Source organism: Lampris incognitus, chromosome 11, assembly GCF_029633865.1.
Source record: "Lampris incognitus isolate fLamInc1 chromosome 11, fLamInc1.hap2, whole genome shotgun sequence".
Classification (NCBI taxonomy): Eukaryota; Metazoa; Chordata; class Actinopteri; order Lampriformes; family Lampridae; genus Lampris; species Lampris incognitus.
The window spans coordinates 3,701,248-3,721,675 of NC_079221.1; the positions used below are offsets into that span (position 1 = coordinate 3,701,248).

Sequence of the window (20,428 nt, forward strand, 5' to 3'; positions counted from 1 at the left end):
GACAGCGATTCTTGTCAGGACTGGGAAAAACAAAAACAAACAGTCTTATGCAGTACATTTTTTTTGCAATAATAAAATCCACAGGAAGTTATGTTCAATACACAGTCATACAATTTGAATGTGTCTCAAAACCCCCATGGAGACTGCAGAAAGGGCAGCATGTCTTCATTGGTCTTTGTGGATTATGAATATCTCAGCGCCGTTCCTCTTTGGGCAGATATTCTCCCCAGGTCTGCCCATCAGTTGTCTTGCTACCTCTGATCCATTATTCACTCAGAGCCATGACTGACAAGTCAAAGCAACTTTGATGTGGAGAGAAAAGCGTTCGATTGTGCTTGACAAGCTTAACCAACTGGGTTCTATGAAAGGAATGTCTTTGTAAATAACTACGAAATTACCGGAGCAGTTCTTCAGCAAAATTACAGGATGCCTTGGTCGGGCGTCCCTACAGACACAATTGGCCGTGTCTACGGGTGGGAAGCCGGATGTGGGTATGTGTCCTGGTCGTTGCACTAGCGCCTCCTCTGGTTGGTTAGGGCACCTGTTCAGGGGGAGGGGGAACCGGCGGGAATAGCGTGGTCCTCCCACGCGCTACGTCCCCCTGGTGAAACTCCTCACTGTCAGGTGAAAAGAAGCGGCTGGCGACTCCACATGTATGGGAGGAGGCATGTGGTAGTCTGCAGCCCTCCCCGGATCAGCAGAGGGGGTGGAGCAGCAACCGGGATGGCTTGGAAGAGTGGGGTAGTTGGCCAAATTCAATTGGGGAGAAAAAGGGGGAGAAAATATTTTATTTGTGCCAAGGTTCACTAAATGCCATCACCGCGAGCATAGTATGTGATAGAGATGTGCTGTGGCCATCTCCAGTGTGCCCGTCTGTGGACTATAAGCAGTGGCCCAAAGCTTCTCTGTTCACCAGTATCACAGCAGGCACCGGACACCACTTTCACACAGAAGACGGCATCACACGGAGTGGTGCATTATCTGTCCCCACATACAGCTCTCACCGCAAGGATTGAGAAGGTCATTTGCTCAGACAGCGGCAGATGGACCAATTCCTCACCTCTGGAATCCAACTGCTGTGTCCTGAGATGGAATCCTACCAAGACTATTACCTGTATCCTCTCCGCCGTTACCCTGTTGTCCTTGCTAAACATTCAACAAAGAGAAAAGTAATTTCGGTAGTGTGGACTGACAGCGCCTAGAAATCGACCATCTGATGCAAACGTACGAATGTATACAAATTGATGCAAAAAGGTGCTGAGAGGATGATATGTCTGCATGAAACATAAATGTGCTTTTTCCTGTGAATCCGATCAGGGACTTTTCGAGCGTGTTCGTTATTTATGGGTTTAATGTGACTCCGCAGCTTTTGCTAAGCTCAGACCCCATTCTGTCAGGTGTAGGTTTGGAGAGCATTCATTTCTTGAATAATGACCAGTTTAATCCTGCCTTTGCCTTGTAACACCTGGCTGTGGTTCACCAGCCAGGGAAAACACCGTCACTAATAAGACTAATGAGAGTTCAATTTATATTTAACTAAATTACGAGTAACACAAGTGAGATGAAACATTGTCACGACTTTGGGGTTTGTGATTGTTTTATATAGATCTGTCTCTTAGTACTGTTTTTCATATGACCCCCCCCCCCCCGCCCCTTGTAGTCACCTCATCTTCCCGCTGTATTATAGACGTGTCAGAGCAATGCCATGGCAGCCGTTTTACTGTCTTCTCTGAAGTTGCTGCACAGTCTTCCGTGGGGCTGGTTAAATGTCAGTCACAAGCCTGTCACATGAATAGCCCCGGCGCTCAGAAGGAAGCGCCTCGGGGAGACGCGAGCGTGCACGTACCTCGCCGTTCTTATCAAAAAGTGTGAAACACGGCTTGAGGTCTGTTTCAGATAAGTTTAGAAAGCAGTCAGATGGGAACAGCTGAAAGAAGACAGAGCATACTTAACGGTACCGGCTGATGTGCTGAGAGGTGTCGCTGCATCTCTTTGTTAATGAGCAGTGTTTAAACGGTGTGTGTCCGCTGGGGAGTACCTCTGCCCGCCCGCCCCTGAGCTGAGCTGAGCTGAGCTGAGCTGACTAGACTATAACTGCATGTTTGCTCATGGCAATTATGACGCAACATAAAATGAGCAGAAAGTTGATAAAAACAAAAAATGTTATTATTGGATCCAACAGATCAGGAAATACACTATATATATATATATATATATATATATATATATATATATATATATATATATATATATATATATATATATATATATATATATATATATATATATTTTATTACTATCATATAGGTTTTCAAGTTGTCTGGTTGCCCCAATTATTTTGATAGATTTTAAAAGATATGTATAATCTCCATAATACCCTGAGGATGAGCATGTGTCATGCAATCATGACCCACATCTTAGGTCTACTTCCTGTTTATGTTCTTGTGTGAATCATTCTGTCTGTTGGTGCTAATTCAGTAGTAACACACTATCAGCAAATGCAGCCTGATTTATACAATCGCTTGAATTACGTGTTGCCATCAATCAACATACGTTCACTATAAGAGCACAGCTGAACTTGACGGACGACAACAAAGTTAATTTGGGGACTGACGAAAGGTTAACGTCAATGCAACAGCTTCTTGTTATCCTTACAGAAGATTACACCAGGCGTGATAAACGAGTCCCACTGTCACGTAATCTGTAGGAAAGCTTGAGACAGTGTGATTAATTGTGTTATGCGTCGGATGGAAACGGTATCGTAGTTAGATTGCTCTATAAATTGGTTCTCGAGCACATCAGCTTACTGTGGGTATTTCATGATAATGTTGGCATTCTAACGAGGCAGCAGATTCATCATCTCGTTTTGTGTAAGACTGGAACTTTGAGAGGAGAGGACCTGGGAAAAGTAAAGACTGGAGCTGGTGAGAAGAATAGAGGACGCCTTCGTCTGGCCGCTGACTCAGCACAGAACCACGAAGACGGTGTTTTTGCTGCACTGCTGGATGACAGCAATGGAAGGGAGCGAGGGATGCGGCCAAGGTCATCAAAGCTGGCATCCCGGTGAACGGTGCAATGACCGAGTTTGTCTGAGGACTTCCCGGCGCCGCTGCAAGACACCCCAATATCAGACACAATCTCCCAGGACAGTTTCTAGTGAATGGCGTTCATCTCACCCGATTAGGAAAGTGACACATGCTTAAATGCCTTGGGTTTAAGCATGAAGTGATACTGCTGAGATGGTCGCTCTCCAACTCACATTATCATACGCTCAGCCATTTCTCAGTTCAAACACAGCCCACTTTTAATAATCCATCCATGGTCATTTCTTTTTTTTAAATTCTCCCCCTTTTTCTCCCCAATTCTGATGGCCTGGCGGCCTGTACAGGGTGTCTCCCGGCCTGCCGCCCAATGACTGCTGGGATAGGCTCCAGCATCCCCGCAACCCCGAGAGCAGGATAAGCAGCTTGGATAATGGATGGATGGATGGATGTATCCGGCCAATTACCCCACTCTTCCGAGCCGTCCCGGTCGCTGCTCCACCCCCTCTGCTGATCCGGGGAGGGCTGCAGACTACCACATGCCTCCTCCCATACATGTGGAGTCGCCAGCTGCTTCTTTTCACCTGACAGTGAGGAGTTTCACCGGGGGACATAGCGCGTGGGAGGGTCACGCTATTCCCCCAGGCGCCCCAACCGACCAGAGGAGGCGCTAGTGCGGCGACCAGGACACATACCCACATCCGGCTCCCCCCCTCCCCAGACACAGCCAATTGTGTCTGTAGGGACGCCCAACCAAGCTGGAGGTAACATGGGGATTCGAACCGGCGATCCCCATGTTGGTAGGCAACGGAATAGACCGCTTCGCTACCCGGACGGACGCTATAGTCCATGGTCATGTCTATTGGAGGCGTCTAAAAACCCATGATGTTTACTTCTTTGTAGCGAGCATTCCATCCAATGGTAGTAAATGGCTTTTTTGTTTGATGCAATCCGTTAAATGTTAAATCTGTGCTCTTATTCGGGAAGACACGGGTGTAACGAGGCCCAGTTACTTGAGCAGACATGGCTTTAACATCTGTCTCAACATGTGCCGTAGTATGGGTTTTGTGCAGAGTGATGGAATAGCACTTGTAATATGTTCGTCCAACAAATCAGAAACCATCTGGCTTTCCAGTGTTGTGGCTTCCTTCCCAGATCCCTGTCGATATGACCATTCATGTGACATAATGAGGAAATTGAGGGAGCACAGTTGGAGCTGTCCCGAATGTGTCCGCTACGTCTGCTTAGTCTGCACTGCAGTTCCTTCCAGAGGTTTTCAAATAACACGAAAAATACACCGTCTTTAATCGGTGGTGTCTTCTGTTATAACTGTCGCTTTGTCTTTGCTTAGCAGTGACCCACTTTTGCCTTGAAAATGATTAAAAATGGATCTTATCTTACTTTCAGGACAGCTGCTAAAGGTGACCTCCGCTTATTTTATTTGTCTTTGCAGAGATGGCGTCATTACTCTCAACCGCCATCCCCTCCTTTTATCAGTGATTAATGAAACTCGTCGTGAAGAAGTGGGACCGTTGTCGTGTGTCTGGACAAACAGGTGCAGATTTGATGTGGACATAGTGCGACGCACATTCAGGGCGACAGATCCTCTTGAAGAATAGCGAGGGGGCTGTTGAAACTGCTCACCCCCTCTCGGTGGCTAGAGGAGATCCCAAGTGGGCGGCTGCAACAGACTGAGACCACTGGCATTTAAATCCGTGAGACCGGTGACAGACGTTGACAAAAGGTCAAACCAAAAAACTGATGTTCATGTGCTCGAGGCTAGAAGACACAGAACGTCGCTCCAAACCCGTTTCACAACTTCCAGCTATCACGCAAACAAATCAGAAACCGCAAGGGTGAAGAAATGGATTTGCTGACTTCCTACTGTAGATGTAATTCTTTAATGAGCAGTCCCTGGTCTTTTTTAGCCAGCAGCTCCAATTAGATTTAGCCCGGCCCCCGAGACCGAGATCATTAAAATGTGTTAAATCATGAGGCCTGAACAAGCCCACAGACCTTATAGCATCCATAAAATATGTGACCCTCCACATTTTCATATATATATATATATATATATATATATATATATATATATATATATATATAGGTATATATATATATATAGGTATATATATAGGTATATATATAGGTATATATAGGTATATATAGGTATATATATATATATATAGGTATAGGTATATATATATATAGGTATAGGTATATATATACACTACCGTTCAAAAGTTTGGGATCACCCAAACAATTTTGTGTTTTCCATGAAAAGTCACACTTATTCACCACCATATGTTGTGAAATGAATAGAAAATAGAGTCAAGACATTGACAAGGTTAGAAATAATGATTTGTATTTGAAATAAGATTTTTTTTACATCAAACTTTGCTTTCGTCAAAGAATCCTCCATTTGCAGCAATTACAGCATTGCAGACCTTTGGCATTCTAGCTGTTAATTTGTTGAGGTAATCTGGAGAAATTGCACCCCACGCTTCCAGAAGCAGCTCCCACAAGTTGGATTGGTTGGATGGGCACTTCTTTGAGCAGATTGAGTTTCTGGAGCATCACATTTGTGGGGTCAATTAAATGCTCAAAATGGCCAGAAAAAGAGAACTTTCATCTGAAACTCGACAGTCTATTCTTGTTCTTAGAAATGAAGGCTATTCCATGTGAGAAATTGCTAAGAAATTGAAGATTTCCTACACCGGTGTGTACTACTCCCTTCAGAGGACAGCACAAACAGGCTCTAACCAGAGTAGAAAAAGAAGTGGGAGGCCGCGTTGCACAACTGAGCAAGAAGATAAGTACATTAGAGTCTCTAGTTTGAGAAACAGACGCCTCACAGGTCCCCAACTGGCATCTTCATTAAATAGTACCTGTTAGAGCCTGTTTGTGCTGTCCTCTGAAGGGAGTAGTACACACCGGTGTAGGAAATCTTCAATTTCTTAGCAATTTCTCGCATGGAATAGCCTTCATTTCTAAGAACAAGAATAGACTGTCGAGTTTCAGATGAAAGTTCTCTTTTTCTGGCCATTTTGAGCGTTTAATTGACCCCACAAATGTGATGCTCCAGAAACTCAATCTGCTCAAAGAAGTGCCCATCCAACCAATCCAACTTGTGGGAGCTGCTTCTGGAAGCGTGGGGTGCAATTTCTCCAGATTACCTCAACAAATTAACAGCTAGAATGCCAAAGGTCTGCAATGCTGTAATTGCTGCAAATGGAGGATTCTTTGACGAAAGCAAAGTTTGATGTAAAAAAAATCTTATTTCAAATACAAATCATTATTTCTAACCTTGTCAATGTCTTGACTCTATTTTCTATTCATTTCACAACATATGGTGGTGAATAAGTGTGACTTTTCATGGAAAACACGAAATTGTTTGGGTGATCCCAAACTTTTGAACGGTAGTGTAGGTATATATATTTATATACACACACACACACACACACACATATATATATATATCCACATCCATTATCCAAACTGCTTATCCTACTCTGGGTCACAGGGATGCTGGAGCCTCTCCCAGCAGTCATTGGGCGGGAGGTGGGGAGACACCCTGGACAGGCCGCCAGGCCATCACAAGGAGATATATATATATATATATGTATATATATATATATATATATATATAACAGTTTTTTCCTGGAAACCATCAATGGTGTTGATAAAAGTGCTCCAGAAATGCGGAGCGAAATATTAAGATCGATGTAGGAAAAAAACCTTCAATGCATTATTTCAGTACAAGCTGGTTTCGTGCGTCATGCACCCATCAGCTGCCAATGTGATTAAACTCACATTAAAATCTCAATTAATTAAATCAACTAAATCAATTAAAATCACATTGGCAGCTGATGAGTGTGTGACGCACAAAGCAAGCTTGTACTGAAATAATGCATTAAAGTATTTTTTTTCCTACATCTATCTTATTTATATAACCCAGTGAGTCAAGTACATTCTTTATGAGAGTACAAGGCTTGTACTCTCTCATAAAGAATATATATATATATATATATATATATATATATAGCAGTTTTTTTCTGGAAACCGTCAATGGTGTTGATGAAAGTGCTCAACTAATGAGGAGCAGAATATCAATATAGATGTAGGAAAAAACCTTGTACTACATAGCAGTACAAGCTTGTTTCGTGCGTCACACACTCATCAGCTGCTAATGTGGTTCAACAAAGAAGACACACAGTTTACGGTGCCCCGTTCCACGCCCCTTATTTCGGTGGACAGCAACCAATCAGAGCAGAAAACATTTGAACTATTACAACCAATGGGGTAGGTAGTTACGATGCACAGCGACCAATGGTGGGGTAGAAAACATTACAACCAATAGGGTAAGGGGTTGGGGCTTGTTTTGAAAAAGCATTTAAATGACCGCGGCCCTGTTGAAACAGCCTACGTTTAGAATATAACAGGGTGACGTCAAATAGGGTAATGTATGTAACTCATATAGTGGGGTGGTGTTGGGGCACAGTTGGGAGGGCAGGCAGTTAAAATATAAAAGTACAACATCTAATAAATGTCACATGTATCATCTAATGGGGGGGATAATAAAGACACATTACTAGTAGTTACAGAGTAGTTATCATCTAATGGGGGGATAATAAAGATATTTTACTGGTAGTTACAGAGTAGTTATCATCTAATGGGGGGGATAATAAAGACATTTTACTAGTAGTTACAGAGTAGTTATCATCTAATGGGGGGGATAATAAAGACATTTTACTAGTAGTTACAAAGTAGTTATCATCTAATGGGGGGATAATAAAGACACTTTACTAGTAGTTACAAAGTAGTTATCATCTAATGGGGGGATAATAAAGACGCTTGTAGTTACAAAGTAGTTATCATCTAATGGGGGGGATAATAAAGACACTTTACTAGTACTTACAAAGTAGTTATCATCTAATCGGGGGATAATAAAGACACTTGTAGTTACAAAGTAGTTATCATCTAATGGGGGGATAATAAAGACATTTTACTAGTAGTTACAAAGTAGTTATCATCTAATGGGGGGGATAATAAAGACACTTGTAGTTACAAAGTAGTTATCATCTAATGGGGGGATAATAAAGACATTTTACTAGTAGTTACAAAGTAGTTATCATCTAATGGGGGGATAATAAAGACACTTTACTAGTAGTTACAAAGTAGTTATCATCTAATGGGGGGGATAATAAAGACATCTTACTAGTAGTTACAAAGTAGTTATCATCTAATGGGGGGATAATAAAGACATTTTACTTGTAGTTACAAAGTAGTTATCATCTAATGGGGGGATAATAAAGACACTTTACTAGTAGTTACAAAGTAGTTATCATCTAATGGGGGGGATAATAAAGACATTTTACTAGTAGTTACAAAGTAGTTATTATCTAATGGGGGGGATAATAAAGACACTTTACTAGTAGTTACAAAGTAGTTATCATCTAATGGGGGGGGGGTAATAAAGACATCTTACTAGTAGTTACAGAGTAGTTATTATCTAATGGGGGGATAATAAAGACATTTTACTTGTAGTTACATAGTAGTTATCATCTAATGGGGGGGATAATAAAGACACTTTACTTGTAGTTACAAAGTAGTTATCATCTAATGGGGGGGGGGTAATAAAGACACTTTACTAGTAGTTACAAAGTAGTTATCATCTAATGGGGGAATAATAGACACTTTACTAGTAGTTACAAAGTAGTTATCATCTAATGGGGGGGGGATAATAAAGACATTTTACTAGTAGTTACAGAGTAGTTATCATCTAATGGGGAGGATAAAGACACTTTAGTAGTAGTTACAAAGTAGTTATCATCTAATGGGGGGATAATAAAGACACTTTACTAGTAGTTACAAAGTAGTTATCATCTAATGGGGGGGATAATAAAGACACTTTACTAGTAGTTACAAAGTAGTTATCATCTAATGGGGGGGATAATAAAGACACTTTACTAGTAGTTACAGAGTAGTTATCATCTAATGGGGGGGGGGTAATAAAGACATTTTACTTGTAGTTACAGAGTAGTTATCATCTAATGGGGGGATAATAAAGACATTTTACTAGTAGTTACAAAGTAGTTATCATCTAATGGGGGGATAATAAAGACACTTTACTAGTAGTTACAAAGTAGTTATCATCTAATGGGGGGGATAATAAAGACATTTTACTGGTAGTTACAAAGTAGTTATCATCTAATGGGGGGGATAATAAAGACATTTTACTGGTAGTTACAAAGTAGTTATCACCTAATGGGGGGATAATAAAGACATTTTACTTGTAGTTACAGAGTAGTTATCATCTAATGGGGGGGGATAATAAAGACATTTTACTAGTAGTTACAAAGTAGTTATCATCTAATGGGGGGATAATAACGACATTTTACTGGTAGTTACAGAGTAGTTATCATCTAATGGGGGGATAATAAAGACATCTTACTAGTAGTAACAAAGTAGTTATCATGTAATGGGGGGATAATAAAGACATTTTACTTGTAGTTACATAGTAGTTATCATCTAATGGGGGGGATAATAAAGACATTTTACTGGTAGTTACAAAGTAGTTATCATCTAATGGGGGGGATAATAAAGACACTTTACTAGTAGTTACAAAGTAGTTATCATCTAATGGGGGGGATAATAAAGACATTTTACTAGTAGTTACAAAGTAGTTATCATCTAATGGGGGGATAATAAAGACACTTTACTAGTAGTTACAAAGTAGTTATCATCTAATGGGGGGATAATAAAGACATTTTACTAGTAGTTACAAAGTAGTTATCATCTAATGGGGGGATAATAAAGACACTTTACTAGTAGTTACAAAGTAGTTATCATCTAATGGGGGGGATAATAAAGACATTTTACTGGTAGTTACAAAGTAGTTATCATCTAATGGGGGGGATAATAAAGACATTTTACTGGTAGTTACAAAGTAGTTATCATCTAATGGGGGGATAATAAAGACATTTTACTTGTAGTTACAGAGTAGTTATCATCTAATGGGGGGGGATAATAAAGACATTTTACTAGTAGTTACAAAGTAGTTATCATCTAATGGGGGGATAATAACGACATTTTACTGGTAGTTACAGAGTAGTTATCATCTAATGGGGGGATAATAAAGACATCTTACTAGTAGTAACAAAGTAGTTATCATGTAATGGGGGGATAATAAAGACATTTTACTTGTAGTTACATAGTAGTTATCATCTAATGGGGGGGATAATAAAGACATTTTACTGGTAGTTACAAAGTAGTTATCATCTAATGGGGGGATAATAAAGACACTTTACTAGTAGTTACAAAGTAGTTATCATCTAATGGGGGGGATAATAAAGACATTTTACTAGTAGTTACAAAGTAGTTATCATCTAATGGGGGGGGGGGGATAATAAAGACATTTTACTGGAAGTTACAAAGTAGTTATCATCTAATGGGGGGGATAATAAAGACATCTTACTAGTAGTTACAAAGTAATTATCATCTAATGGGGGGATAATAAAGACATTTTACTGGTAGTTACAGAGTAATTATCATCTAATGGGGGGGATAATAAAGACGTTTTACTTGTAGTTACAGAGTAGTTATCATCTATCAACAAATAAAGAGCAAACTAATCCAGTGATTCAAGTAAATTCTTTAAAGAATTTACTTGAATCACTGGATTATGATATACAGTATATTCTTGAGGAGGTTGTCATTTAGATAAAATAATCACTAAATCATCCCCTCACACTGGTCCCTTCACAAATCAAAACAAACATTTTTTGCAACCTTGAAAGCAGTGTGTATGAAACAGACTACGAACAGACTTGGAAAAACGCCTCCAAATCTCAATAAGCAACATGTAAATAAAGGCAATACACTGTATGGGCGACAGCATTTTAATACAAGGGGTCGTTTTACTGTTATTATAGATTGGGCCCAATTGAGTTGGAAGAAGTGTTTTCAAGCTACTGAACATTAAATCTTTGTTTTTCATTCTTTTTAATAATGGGCAGAATTCCAGGTCATAAACTCTCCTGCTGATCTGCATTACCCATTTTTTTTTCCGGGTTTTCTCCCCTTTTCTCCCCAATTGTACTTGACCAACTACCCCACTCTTCCAAGCCGTCCTGGTCTCTGCTCCACTCCCTCTGCTGATCCGGGGAGGGCTGCAGACTACCACATGCCTCCTCCCATACATGTGGAGTCGCCAGCCGCTTCTTTTCACCTGACAGTGAGAAGTTTCACCAGGGGGACGTAGCATGTGGGAGGATCACACTATTCCCCCCAGTTCCCCCTCCCCACCGAACAGGCGCCCCCGACCGACCAGAGGAGGCGCTAGTGCAGCGACCAGGACACATACCCACATCTGGCTTCCCACCCGCAGACACAGCCAATTGTGTCTGTAGGGACACCCGACCAAGCCAGAGGTAACACGGGGATTCGAACCGGCGATCCCTGTGTTGGTAGGCAACGGAATAGACCGCTACGCCGCCCGGATTGCAGTACCCATTTTTATTAGCTCCAGCTACGCTTTGCCTTGTGAGCTATTTCTGAACTCCAGGGAACATCTCCCTTTCCCCATTACTCAGTGTGTTTTGCCGGTGACATGAACGTATACACATGGGTGGTACACAGGAAATCAGGATGTGTGCTTACCGAGGATGGCCACCACCGTGTCATCCTTCAGGATCTCTATAGAGCCACGTGACAGGAAGTAGAGAGCAGTGAGAACGTCGCCGCTGTGGACCAGGGTGTCTCCTGGAGGAACGTGTGTGGTCTGGAAGCGCATGGCCAAGGCCCTCAGGCAGCCTTTGGTGGCCCCGTGAAATGCCTTGCAGTTCTGAAGAAGATTCCTGTTGAGGTGCAGGCAGATATCTGCCTGGAGACACTCAGGAAAGCCTTTTAACACCTGCGATACAGAGATCGTCCCTGAGTGATTCGCATACAAAAGGGGATCTCCCGGAATGAGATGCACACAACTCTTTCATCGACATGGTGTGTTGCTGGTCTAAAGGGTCCTACCAAGATGAGCTATGCACCCTAAACTTTCCTTGCATTAAGCTGGAAGCAAGCTCATAAAAAGAGGTTGTAATTAGTGTGACAGTTGCACACAGAGATGGGTAAATGGCATGGGTACAGACCCTTTTTAGTGACGTACAGTTGCATGCTTCTATAGCACAAGATGATCTACACTAGAGAGTATGAAAAGAATTGCATGTGAAAGAGTATTACTACACGACACATTTTTTTTTCAAGCTAACTCAGCATTTGATGCTCAATACTGTATATTATGTGGGGTTTTCACCTTAACATACCAAATCCATCCAATATCTGAACCGCTTATCCTGCTCTCAGGGTCACAGGGATGCTGGAGCCTATCCCAGCAGTCATTGGGCGGCAGGCAGGGAGACACCCTGGACAGGCCACCAGGCCATCACAGGGCTGACACATTCACATCTAGGGACAATTTAGTACGGCCGATTCACCTGACCTACATGTCTTTGGACTGTGGGAGGAAACTGGAGCACGCGGAGGAAACCCACGCAGACACGGGGAGAACATGCAAACTCCACACAGAGGACGACCCCCAAGGTTGGACTACCCCGGGGGCTCTGGGGGTTTTCACCTTAACATACCAAATATGACAGGTAGACAGATACCATAAAAGCTGGCGCTTCCTGCATCAATTTCATTTGGTATTTTCGGTGCGGCGCAACATTTCACACTCAATTTTTGTTCCATCTGTTATTCTCAATCTGATCTGAAAACACCCGGTGTTGAAGTCTGAATCCTCAGTGCTGTGGGGTGAATTAATATGATGGATATTAAAAACCAGATGACATTTTCATGCACCAAACCCATTTGTGTGGTGCGGCCATACTAGGTCCAAATCATCCATCTTATGAGAATGGATTGACTGCATGAATTCATTATCTAGGTGCAAAAGTCTCCTTTTAAACCCCCCCCCCACAAATAAGGAGTACAAGTCTGGCCACCTATTTTACTCTTACTGTTAAACTGATTGTCAAAAACAATTAATTATTTAATCATCCAGAAGTAAGAATCACCAGGTGCACGTTCCGATAACATGCAGTTTTGGTATTCCTGGAATTTTTACCCCTCTTTTTTTTTTGGTTGTCTTTATTGGATAGAGGACAGTGAAGTGTCTGACAGGAAACAGGAAAGGGAAGAGAGAGATGGGTATGACATGCAACAAAGGTCACTGGCTAGACTTAAACCAGGGATGTTGTGGTTATGTGGCATCATGCACCATAACCATTCACCCGCCGGGGCGACTACCCCTCCTTTTAGAGGCATTCTCATCCTTGCATTGTCCATATAAGTTTAAACCACACACATGTAGTCTACACATAACACATGCACAGCTGCCTCAGAATTTGTACTTGCAAATAAAAAATGTATTGAGGATTACAGTGGCTCTTTGAATGGCAGATGATACTGTTTTTGCATGTAAAATAAGACTAAATCAGTCATTATGTGTAGACGTAAAGCCATTTCAATGTGTATCTATTCCATTCATTTTTTCCCCCCGTTTATATTCTGAAATTTTCCAAATGACTATTTTATGTGTTGCATGTTGACTTGAATTTGTTGTGCTGAAACTTTAAGGAAAACCACGAGGATGGTTTGCATTTTGAACGATGCTGAAAACGGTGGGACGTTAATTTATGAAAACAGCAACAAATCAGAAAAAATACCTCCTGCTCTTACCAATGAGGAGATGTTGATCCAGGTGAAAAGCAGACAAGAGAAAGAAAGTTCCTTTAAGTATTTTCTGATACGACTGCAGCAGTCATTAGTTGAGATGGGTTAATTTCAATAGCTGTCCTATGCAGATGGTGCACGTTAAGTAGCAGTAACACACGTTGGTCTTATCGTTGCTTACCGTGTTCATGTCGATGCCGTTGGTGTAGGTCCAAGAGCGTTGGAAGTACTCCTCCAGCCTCTGCCTCAGTGGGTTGGGTATCTGGTGAAAGCGGATGAATTCCTTGACCCGCAGCATTTGAGCATGGTAGCGGGCTGTACCTGAATACAGCCGCTGGATGATGGCAGAGACGTTACCGAAGATACTGGCGTACATGAGGGCTGAAATGCAGACAAGTACCAAGACAGTAGATGAGCAATACTGCAGTTACTATAGAGTACCTCTTGTTGGCACTCGTGAAAGAAAGACACTATATAAATGGTGAAGGATATATATCAATACAAAAATTTTACCCCCTTTTCTCCCCATTTGTACCCGGCCAACCTGCGACCCTGGGTAAGGATAAGCGGTTTTGATAATGGATAGATGGATGTACCCAGCCAATTACCTCACTCTTCCAAGCCATCCCGGTCTCTGCTCCACCTCCTCTGGCGATCTAGGGAGGGCTGCAGACTACCACATGCCTCCTCTGATACATGTGGAGTCACCAGCCGCTTCTTTTCACCTGACAGTGAGGAGTTTCACCAGGGGAACGTAGCACGTGGGAGGATCATGCTATCCCCCCCAGTTCCCCCTCACCCCCCAAGCAGGTGCCGCCACTGACCAGAAGAAGGCGGTAGTGCAGCGACCAGGACACATACCCACATCTGGCTTCCCACCAGCAGACATGGCCAATTGTGTCTGTAGGGATGCCCAACCAAGCAGGAGGCAACACAGGGATTCGAACCAGCGATCCCCATGATAGTAGGCAATGGACTAGACCGCTATGCTACCCGGACATCCTGAGTTATCATATTTTTCCCCAATTATACACACATCCTGCATGCATACACATTTAAGTTGTGAAGGTTGAAAGAGAACCATTGTTGTTTGAACAGATAGTGTCATACTCACAGCCGATCAACATGACACAGATGGAGAAGATCTTCTCAGAGTTGGTGTTGGGGGAGACATTTCCAAAGCCCACACTGGTCAGACTGCTGAAGGTGAAGTAAAGTGCTGTGACATACTTGTCCTTGATGGAGGGTCCAGAACTAGGATCGCTGTAGTTGTATCTCTTCCCTATGGACACGCCCAGGTTGTCTAGCCAGCCAATTTTGTGTTCCAAGTAGGGCTTCTCCACATTCCCAATGGCGTACCATATACAGGCCAGCCAGTGGGCAATGAGGGCAAAGATGCACATGAGCAGCATGAGGACTGCAGCTCCATACTCAGAGTAGCGGTCCAACTTCCTGGCTACACGCACCAATCTCAGAAGTCTAGCTGTCTTCAACAGGCCAATCAGAGTGGTTGTCTGGACAAAATATACAGCAGGGCTTTTTATTAGTGGTGGTCAGCATAGTGCTACAGTTGAATAAATTCATCACACAGGGAACAAGTTGAAATGTTAGACTGGATCCAAGATCAGATGCTCTGAACAACAAAGGGACCATCTCATTACTACAGTACTGTCTTGAAAATATTGAATCAACTCGGAATCTTTCACTGCAGATCTACCTTAGCTTTGTTTGCTAACATTTTTTCTTCATCAGCAATCAGTAAATGTATTCATTCATTCATTCATTCATCTTCAGCCGCTTTTCCGGGGTCAGTTCGCGGTGGCAGCAAGCTAAGTAGGGCACTCCAGATGTCCCCCTCCCCAGTAACGCCCTCCGGATCCTCCTGGGGGATCCCAGGCGTTCCCAGGCCAGATTGGACATGTAGTCCCTCCAGCTAGTTCTGGGTCTAGCCCGGGGTCTCCTTGCAGTTGGCCGTGCCCGGTCAACCTCCAAAGGGTGCCCAGGAGGAGGCATCCTAATCAGATGCCCGAACCACCTCAACTGGCTCCTTTCGACGTGAAGGAGCAGCGGCTCTACTCCAAGCTCCCTCCGGATGTCCGAGCTCCTCACCCTATCTCTCAGGCTGAGCCCAGACACCCTACGGAGGAAACTCATTTCAGCCACTTGTATCTGCGATCTCACCCTTTCGGTCGCTACCCAAAGCTCATGACCATAGGTGAGGGTTGGAAAGAAGATTGACTGATAAATTGAGAGCTTTGCCGTCCGACTCAGCTCCCTCTTCCCCACAACAGCCGGTACAACGTCCACATTACTGCTGATGCTGCACCAACCCACCCGTCAATCTCCCGCTCCATCCTACCCTCACTCGTGAACAAGACCCCAAGATACTTGAACTCCTTCGCTTGAGGCAACACCTCATCCCCAACCCGGAGGGAGCAATCAGCCATTTTCCAGTAGAGAACTATGGTCTCACACTTGGGGGTGCAAATCTTGACGTGTGAAAATACAATACTTCACTCCACACACCAAAGTGTTAGGTCTCCTGAGTAGTTAACTACACGGGCAAGGACTCTGTCTTGGCAACTCCCTGTGGCTCCTCGTTTAAGGCCAAATTAACACTGAAGTGAAGATACTGTTGGCCTGCAGATAAATCCTCATTTACTAGAGACTATGCAGGCAGTAACACACACTGAATAGGTCCCTGGGAGCTTTTCTTGCTTGTTCTGCCTCATCAACAATGACTTCAGCAACACTTACTACCACTGTCCCCCGTGGCAAGGTAATCTGCTGTGGCTGGCATGTGCGGAATGGCCTCGGAAAGTGCAATTAGCAGCTGCACCATGCAAGTAGGTCCTTCTAAACCAGTGATTAAATATTGTCTTCGATGTTACTTTTTTCCTCAAACAAGTGGATAACAAAACCTGTCTACCAACTGAGGGATCATTGCTTTAAGTTAATTTCTTCACCAAAGTCAGCTGTTGAGAATTTACTTCAAGACAAGTATTTTAGCACTAATGGCAATGCTAAGTCAATTGTTAGCATTGATAGATGTAATGTAACTTACATTTTTTTAGGCATGGTCTTGCCACATGAAATCAACATAAACTGTAGTACACGGAGCATGAATGTCATGCTGTGGCAGTGGGAGGGTTTAATGTAATACGACAAGGAGAGGTTTCTGTGAGCCATGCTTTTCACGTGAAACACAGTTGGAGAAACTGGATGAGACATCTTGGAGACTTATTTTTTCCCACTGACTCTATATTTAGGGCACATGTCCTCTCCTGCGTGAACAATGTGATCTGTGATCTAATGAAAGGGTAATTCAACCATAAGTGAAACTATATAGACAATTATGCAATGCACTGTAGTAATGAGGTTTCTCTCTCTCTCTCTCTCTCTCTCTCTCTCTCTCTCTCTCTCTCTCTCTCTTCCTTTTATAATAATTACTGTCTTTATGGTGGACAGCTCTTTCGGGGGGGCAAGTCAGGACAAAATGCTCAACGTCTTTTTCACTTTTCTCAATGTGCGTGAATTAATTAATTCTAATCATATTGAGAAAAACACTGTATGGTGTTGATTGTGCTGTTCACACAGCATTCACTATGCCTGCAAGTCTACTTTTTGTTTTGGGGGGGGGGGGTTCCCTTTTTCTCCCCAGTTGTATCCGGCCAATTACCCTGTTTTCTGAGCCGTCCCGGCCTCTGCTCCACCCCCTCTGCTGGTCCGGGGAGGGCTGCAGACTACCACATGCCTCCCCCCATACATGTGGAGTCACCAGCCGCTTCTTTTCACCTGACAGTGAGGAGTTTCACCTGGGGGACGTAGCATGTGGGAGGATCACGCTATTCCCCCCCAGTTCCCCCTCCCCCCCGAACAGGCGCCCCGACTGACCAGAGGAGGCGCTAGTGCAGCGACCAGGACACATACCCACATCCGGCTTCCCACCCGCAGACACGGCCAATTGTGTCTGTAGGGACGCCGACCAAGCCGGAGGTAACATGGGGATTCGAACTGACGATCCCTGTGTTGGTAGGCAACGGAATAGACCGCTATGCTCTTTTTTTTTTTAAATCAACAAGATATTGATTAAAATGTATGGCTTGCTCTAATCAAAAGGTCACCATAAGCTCTGTTGTACCGTAAAGCTGTCTATGAATCAAAGGAGGCTGGAGGATACCATCTGCCAACATCTCTCTCGCTCACGTTTCATGAAGCGGAATGCAGCTGAGAGGGGATCTGTTTGGTCAACCTAGAAATTATCAACCACGCTGGAAGGCTGTGAGTACTTGTTACCAAAAAAAAGTCATCACGTGATTACAGAAATATGACTGGGTGTCATCCTGTTTTTTTTTTAAACCCCCCCCCCCAATTGTACCTGGCCAATTACCCCTCTCTTCCGAGCCGTCCTGGTCTCTGCTCCACCCCCTCAGCCGATCCGGGGAGGGCTGCAGACTACCACATGCCTCCTCCCATACATGTGGAGTCACCAGCTGCTCCTTTTCACCTGACAGTGAGGAGTTTCACCAGGGGGGACGTAGCGCGGGGGAGGATCACGCTATTCCCCCAGTTCCCCCTCCCCCCTGAACAGGCGCCCCGACTGACCAGAGGAGGCGCTAGTGCAGCGACCAGGACACATACCCACATCCGGCTTCCCACCTGCTGACACGGCCAATTGTGTCTGTAGGGACGCCCGACCAAGCCGGAGGTAACACAGGGATTCGAACCAGCGACTCCCGTGTTGGTAGGCAACGGAAAAGACCGCTATGCTACCTGGACTCTCATCCTGTTTACTCCGTAATAAGGACCAGTTTCCTTTGGTTCATTTTTTAAATAAATTTCACGGTCAAACAGTCAGCACTCGCGCCAACATCCTCGTGATGAAGAACAGTATGTTGTGATAGCGACTAGTACTTGTGCAGCCAATTCCCAGCCTATTCCTTGAAGGAGACTGATGTGAGATCTGTTTGCTTTTGCTTTATTGTCCATCCCTGCACTGACTCAGCAGCAGCAGTGGAAAAGATGATTATGGCTTATAATCAGGAGCTTTTCTGGTATAATGGAGTGCCTACAAAGCACCATAAAGCACTGAAGTGCAGCCAGGGCCTGAAGGGACACATCCTACCAAACAAACAAGCCGGCAAGCCTGGCGGTTAGCCTACCAATGGCCATCTCACATCTGCATGTAAGCTAGCGACTCACATAAATGCATCATTGATTGCCATTTGGTAAGCCATTAATCCGTGTAAATGGATTCTAGAACGAGGACCATTGAGAAAAAAAAAGAAAACATAACAACATGCAATTTAAAGTAATCCTTTCAGAGCCGAGACAGAATGATTCAGGCTTTAAGCAGCAGCCCAGGGGCACAAGTCTGGACTTAGTAAATGGATAAGAGTCCATGCGTGGTGGGGGTGATGTGCAGTAAAGCTTCCAGGGAGAGGAAATCACATGAGAAAGACATGTATCAGAAATTACATACCTCATCTGATCCTGAGCCAAAGATAAGGAGGTCAAAGGGTATGGCCGCCACCATGTCTATGAGAAACCAGCCTTTAAAGTAGTGGATCGCTATCTTGGCCGGATGACTGACCACCTCTTCGTTCTGGTTGACATAAGTCGTCCTGAAGTTTATGAGGATGTCGATGATGAACATGATATCCACCATTAGGTCCACCACATTAAGGGGGCTGCAGGAGTATCCGCATTCGCGCCTTTTCTGCTCCTCCCGGTCATTGAGGAGAAAAGCAGCAGAGTAAGGAGTGAGGATTGCCGTGTAGATGACCAGCAGCAGGATCAGCCAGTCCCACACGGCCTTAAAGGGGCTGTAGTGGAGGATGGTGAACTTATCGATGCGAGCTGTCTGAAGTTTGTACTCCGGCAGCACATCAGCTCCAAGGGACAGCACCTGGAGGAGGGTGAGGAGAGAGAGGATACAGTACAAACTACACACTTAAGCCCTGGAATACTTATCTCCTCAAAGCTCACTGTGTTCTTGTCATGTCAGAATGTTTCACTCTGCTTGCACCGCGAATCACTTTGGATTTATTCACTAACAGTTGGAGTGATGGGGGGGGCTCTCCCTTTTTCTCCCCTATTGTATCCGGCCAATTACCCCACTCTTCCAAGCTATCCCGGTTGCTGCTGCGCCCTCTGCCGATCCAGGGAGGGCTGCAGACTACCACATGGCTCCTCCGATACATGTGGAGTCACCAGTCGTTTCTTTTCACCTGACAGTGAGGAGTTTTGCCAGGGGGGCGTAGCACGTGGGAGGATCACGCTATTCCCCCCAGCCCCCCCCCAAACAGGCGCCCTGACCGACCAGAGGAGGCACTAGTGCAGCGACCAGGACACATACCCACATCCACTTCCAACCCACAGACAAAGCCAATTGTGTCTTTAGGCAAGGCATACCCGATCAAGCGGGAGGTAACATGGGGATTCAATCCGGCGATCCCCGTGTTGGTAGGCAGTGGAATAGACCACCACGCCACCTGGATGCCCAGAGTCATTTGTTTTTGACATTTTTAATCTTGGTGGTAAAAACAATAACAACAACGAAGATCCAGCTGGGGATCATCATTTTGATGCTTAACCAGAGGCAGCTGCAAGCTCGTTTGGCTCAGTAGCTTCCTGCCCTCTCAGCTAAGTCACAA

At 44.0% G+C, this 20,428-nt stretch overlaps 1 protein-coding gene across 1 annotated transcript in view; it reads right to left on the reverse strand.

Annotated features, from left to right (window-relative positions):
- The window catches only part of LOC130120970 (potassium voltage-gated channel subfamily H member 7-like), a 73,198-nt gene that overhangs the window by 17,762 nt on the left and 35,008 nt on the right, over positions 1-20,428 (reverse strand). Inside the window, exons 7-10 of the mRNA XM_056289798.1 lie at positions 19,255-19,680; positions 14,887-15,286; positions 13,954-14,153; positions 11,703-11,955 (exon numbers count right to left, since the gene is read on the reverse strand). Coding sequence (XP_056145773.1) covers positions 11,703-11,955; positions 13,954-14,153; positions 14,887-15,286; positions 19,255-19,680 — 1,279 coding nt within the window. The remainder of the gene's footprint in view (positions 1-11,702; positions 11,956-13,953; positions 14,154-14,886; positions 15,287-19,254; positions 19,681-20,428) is intronic.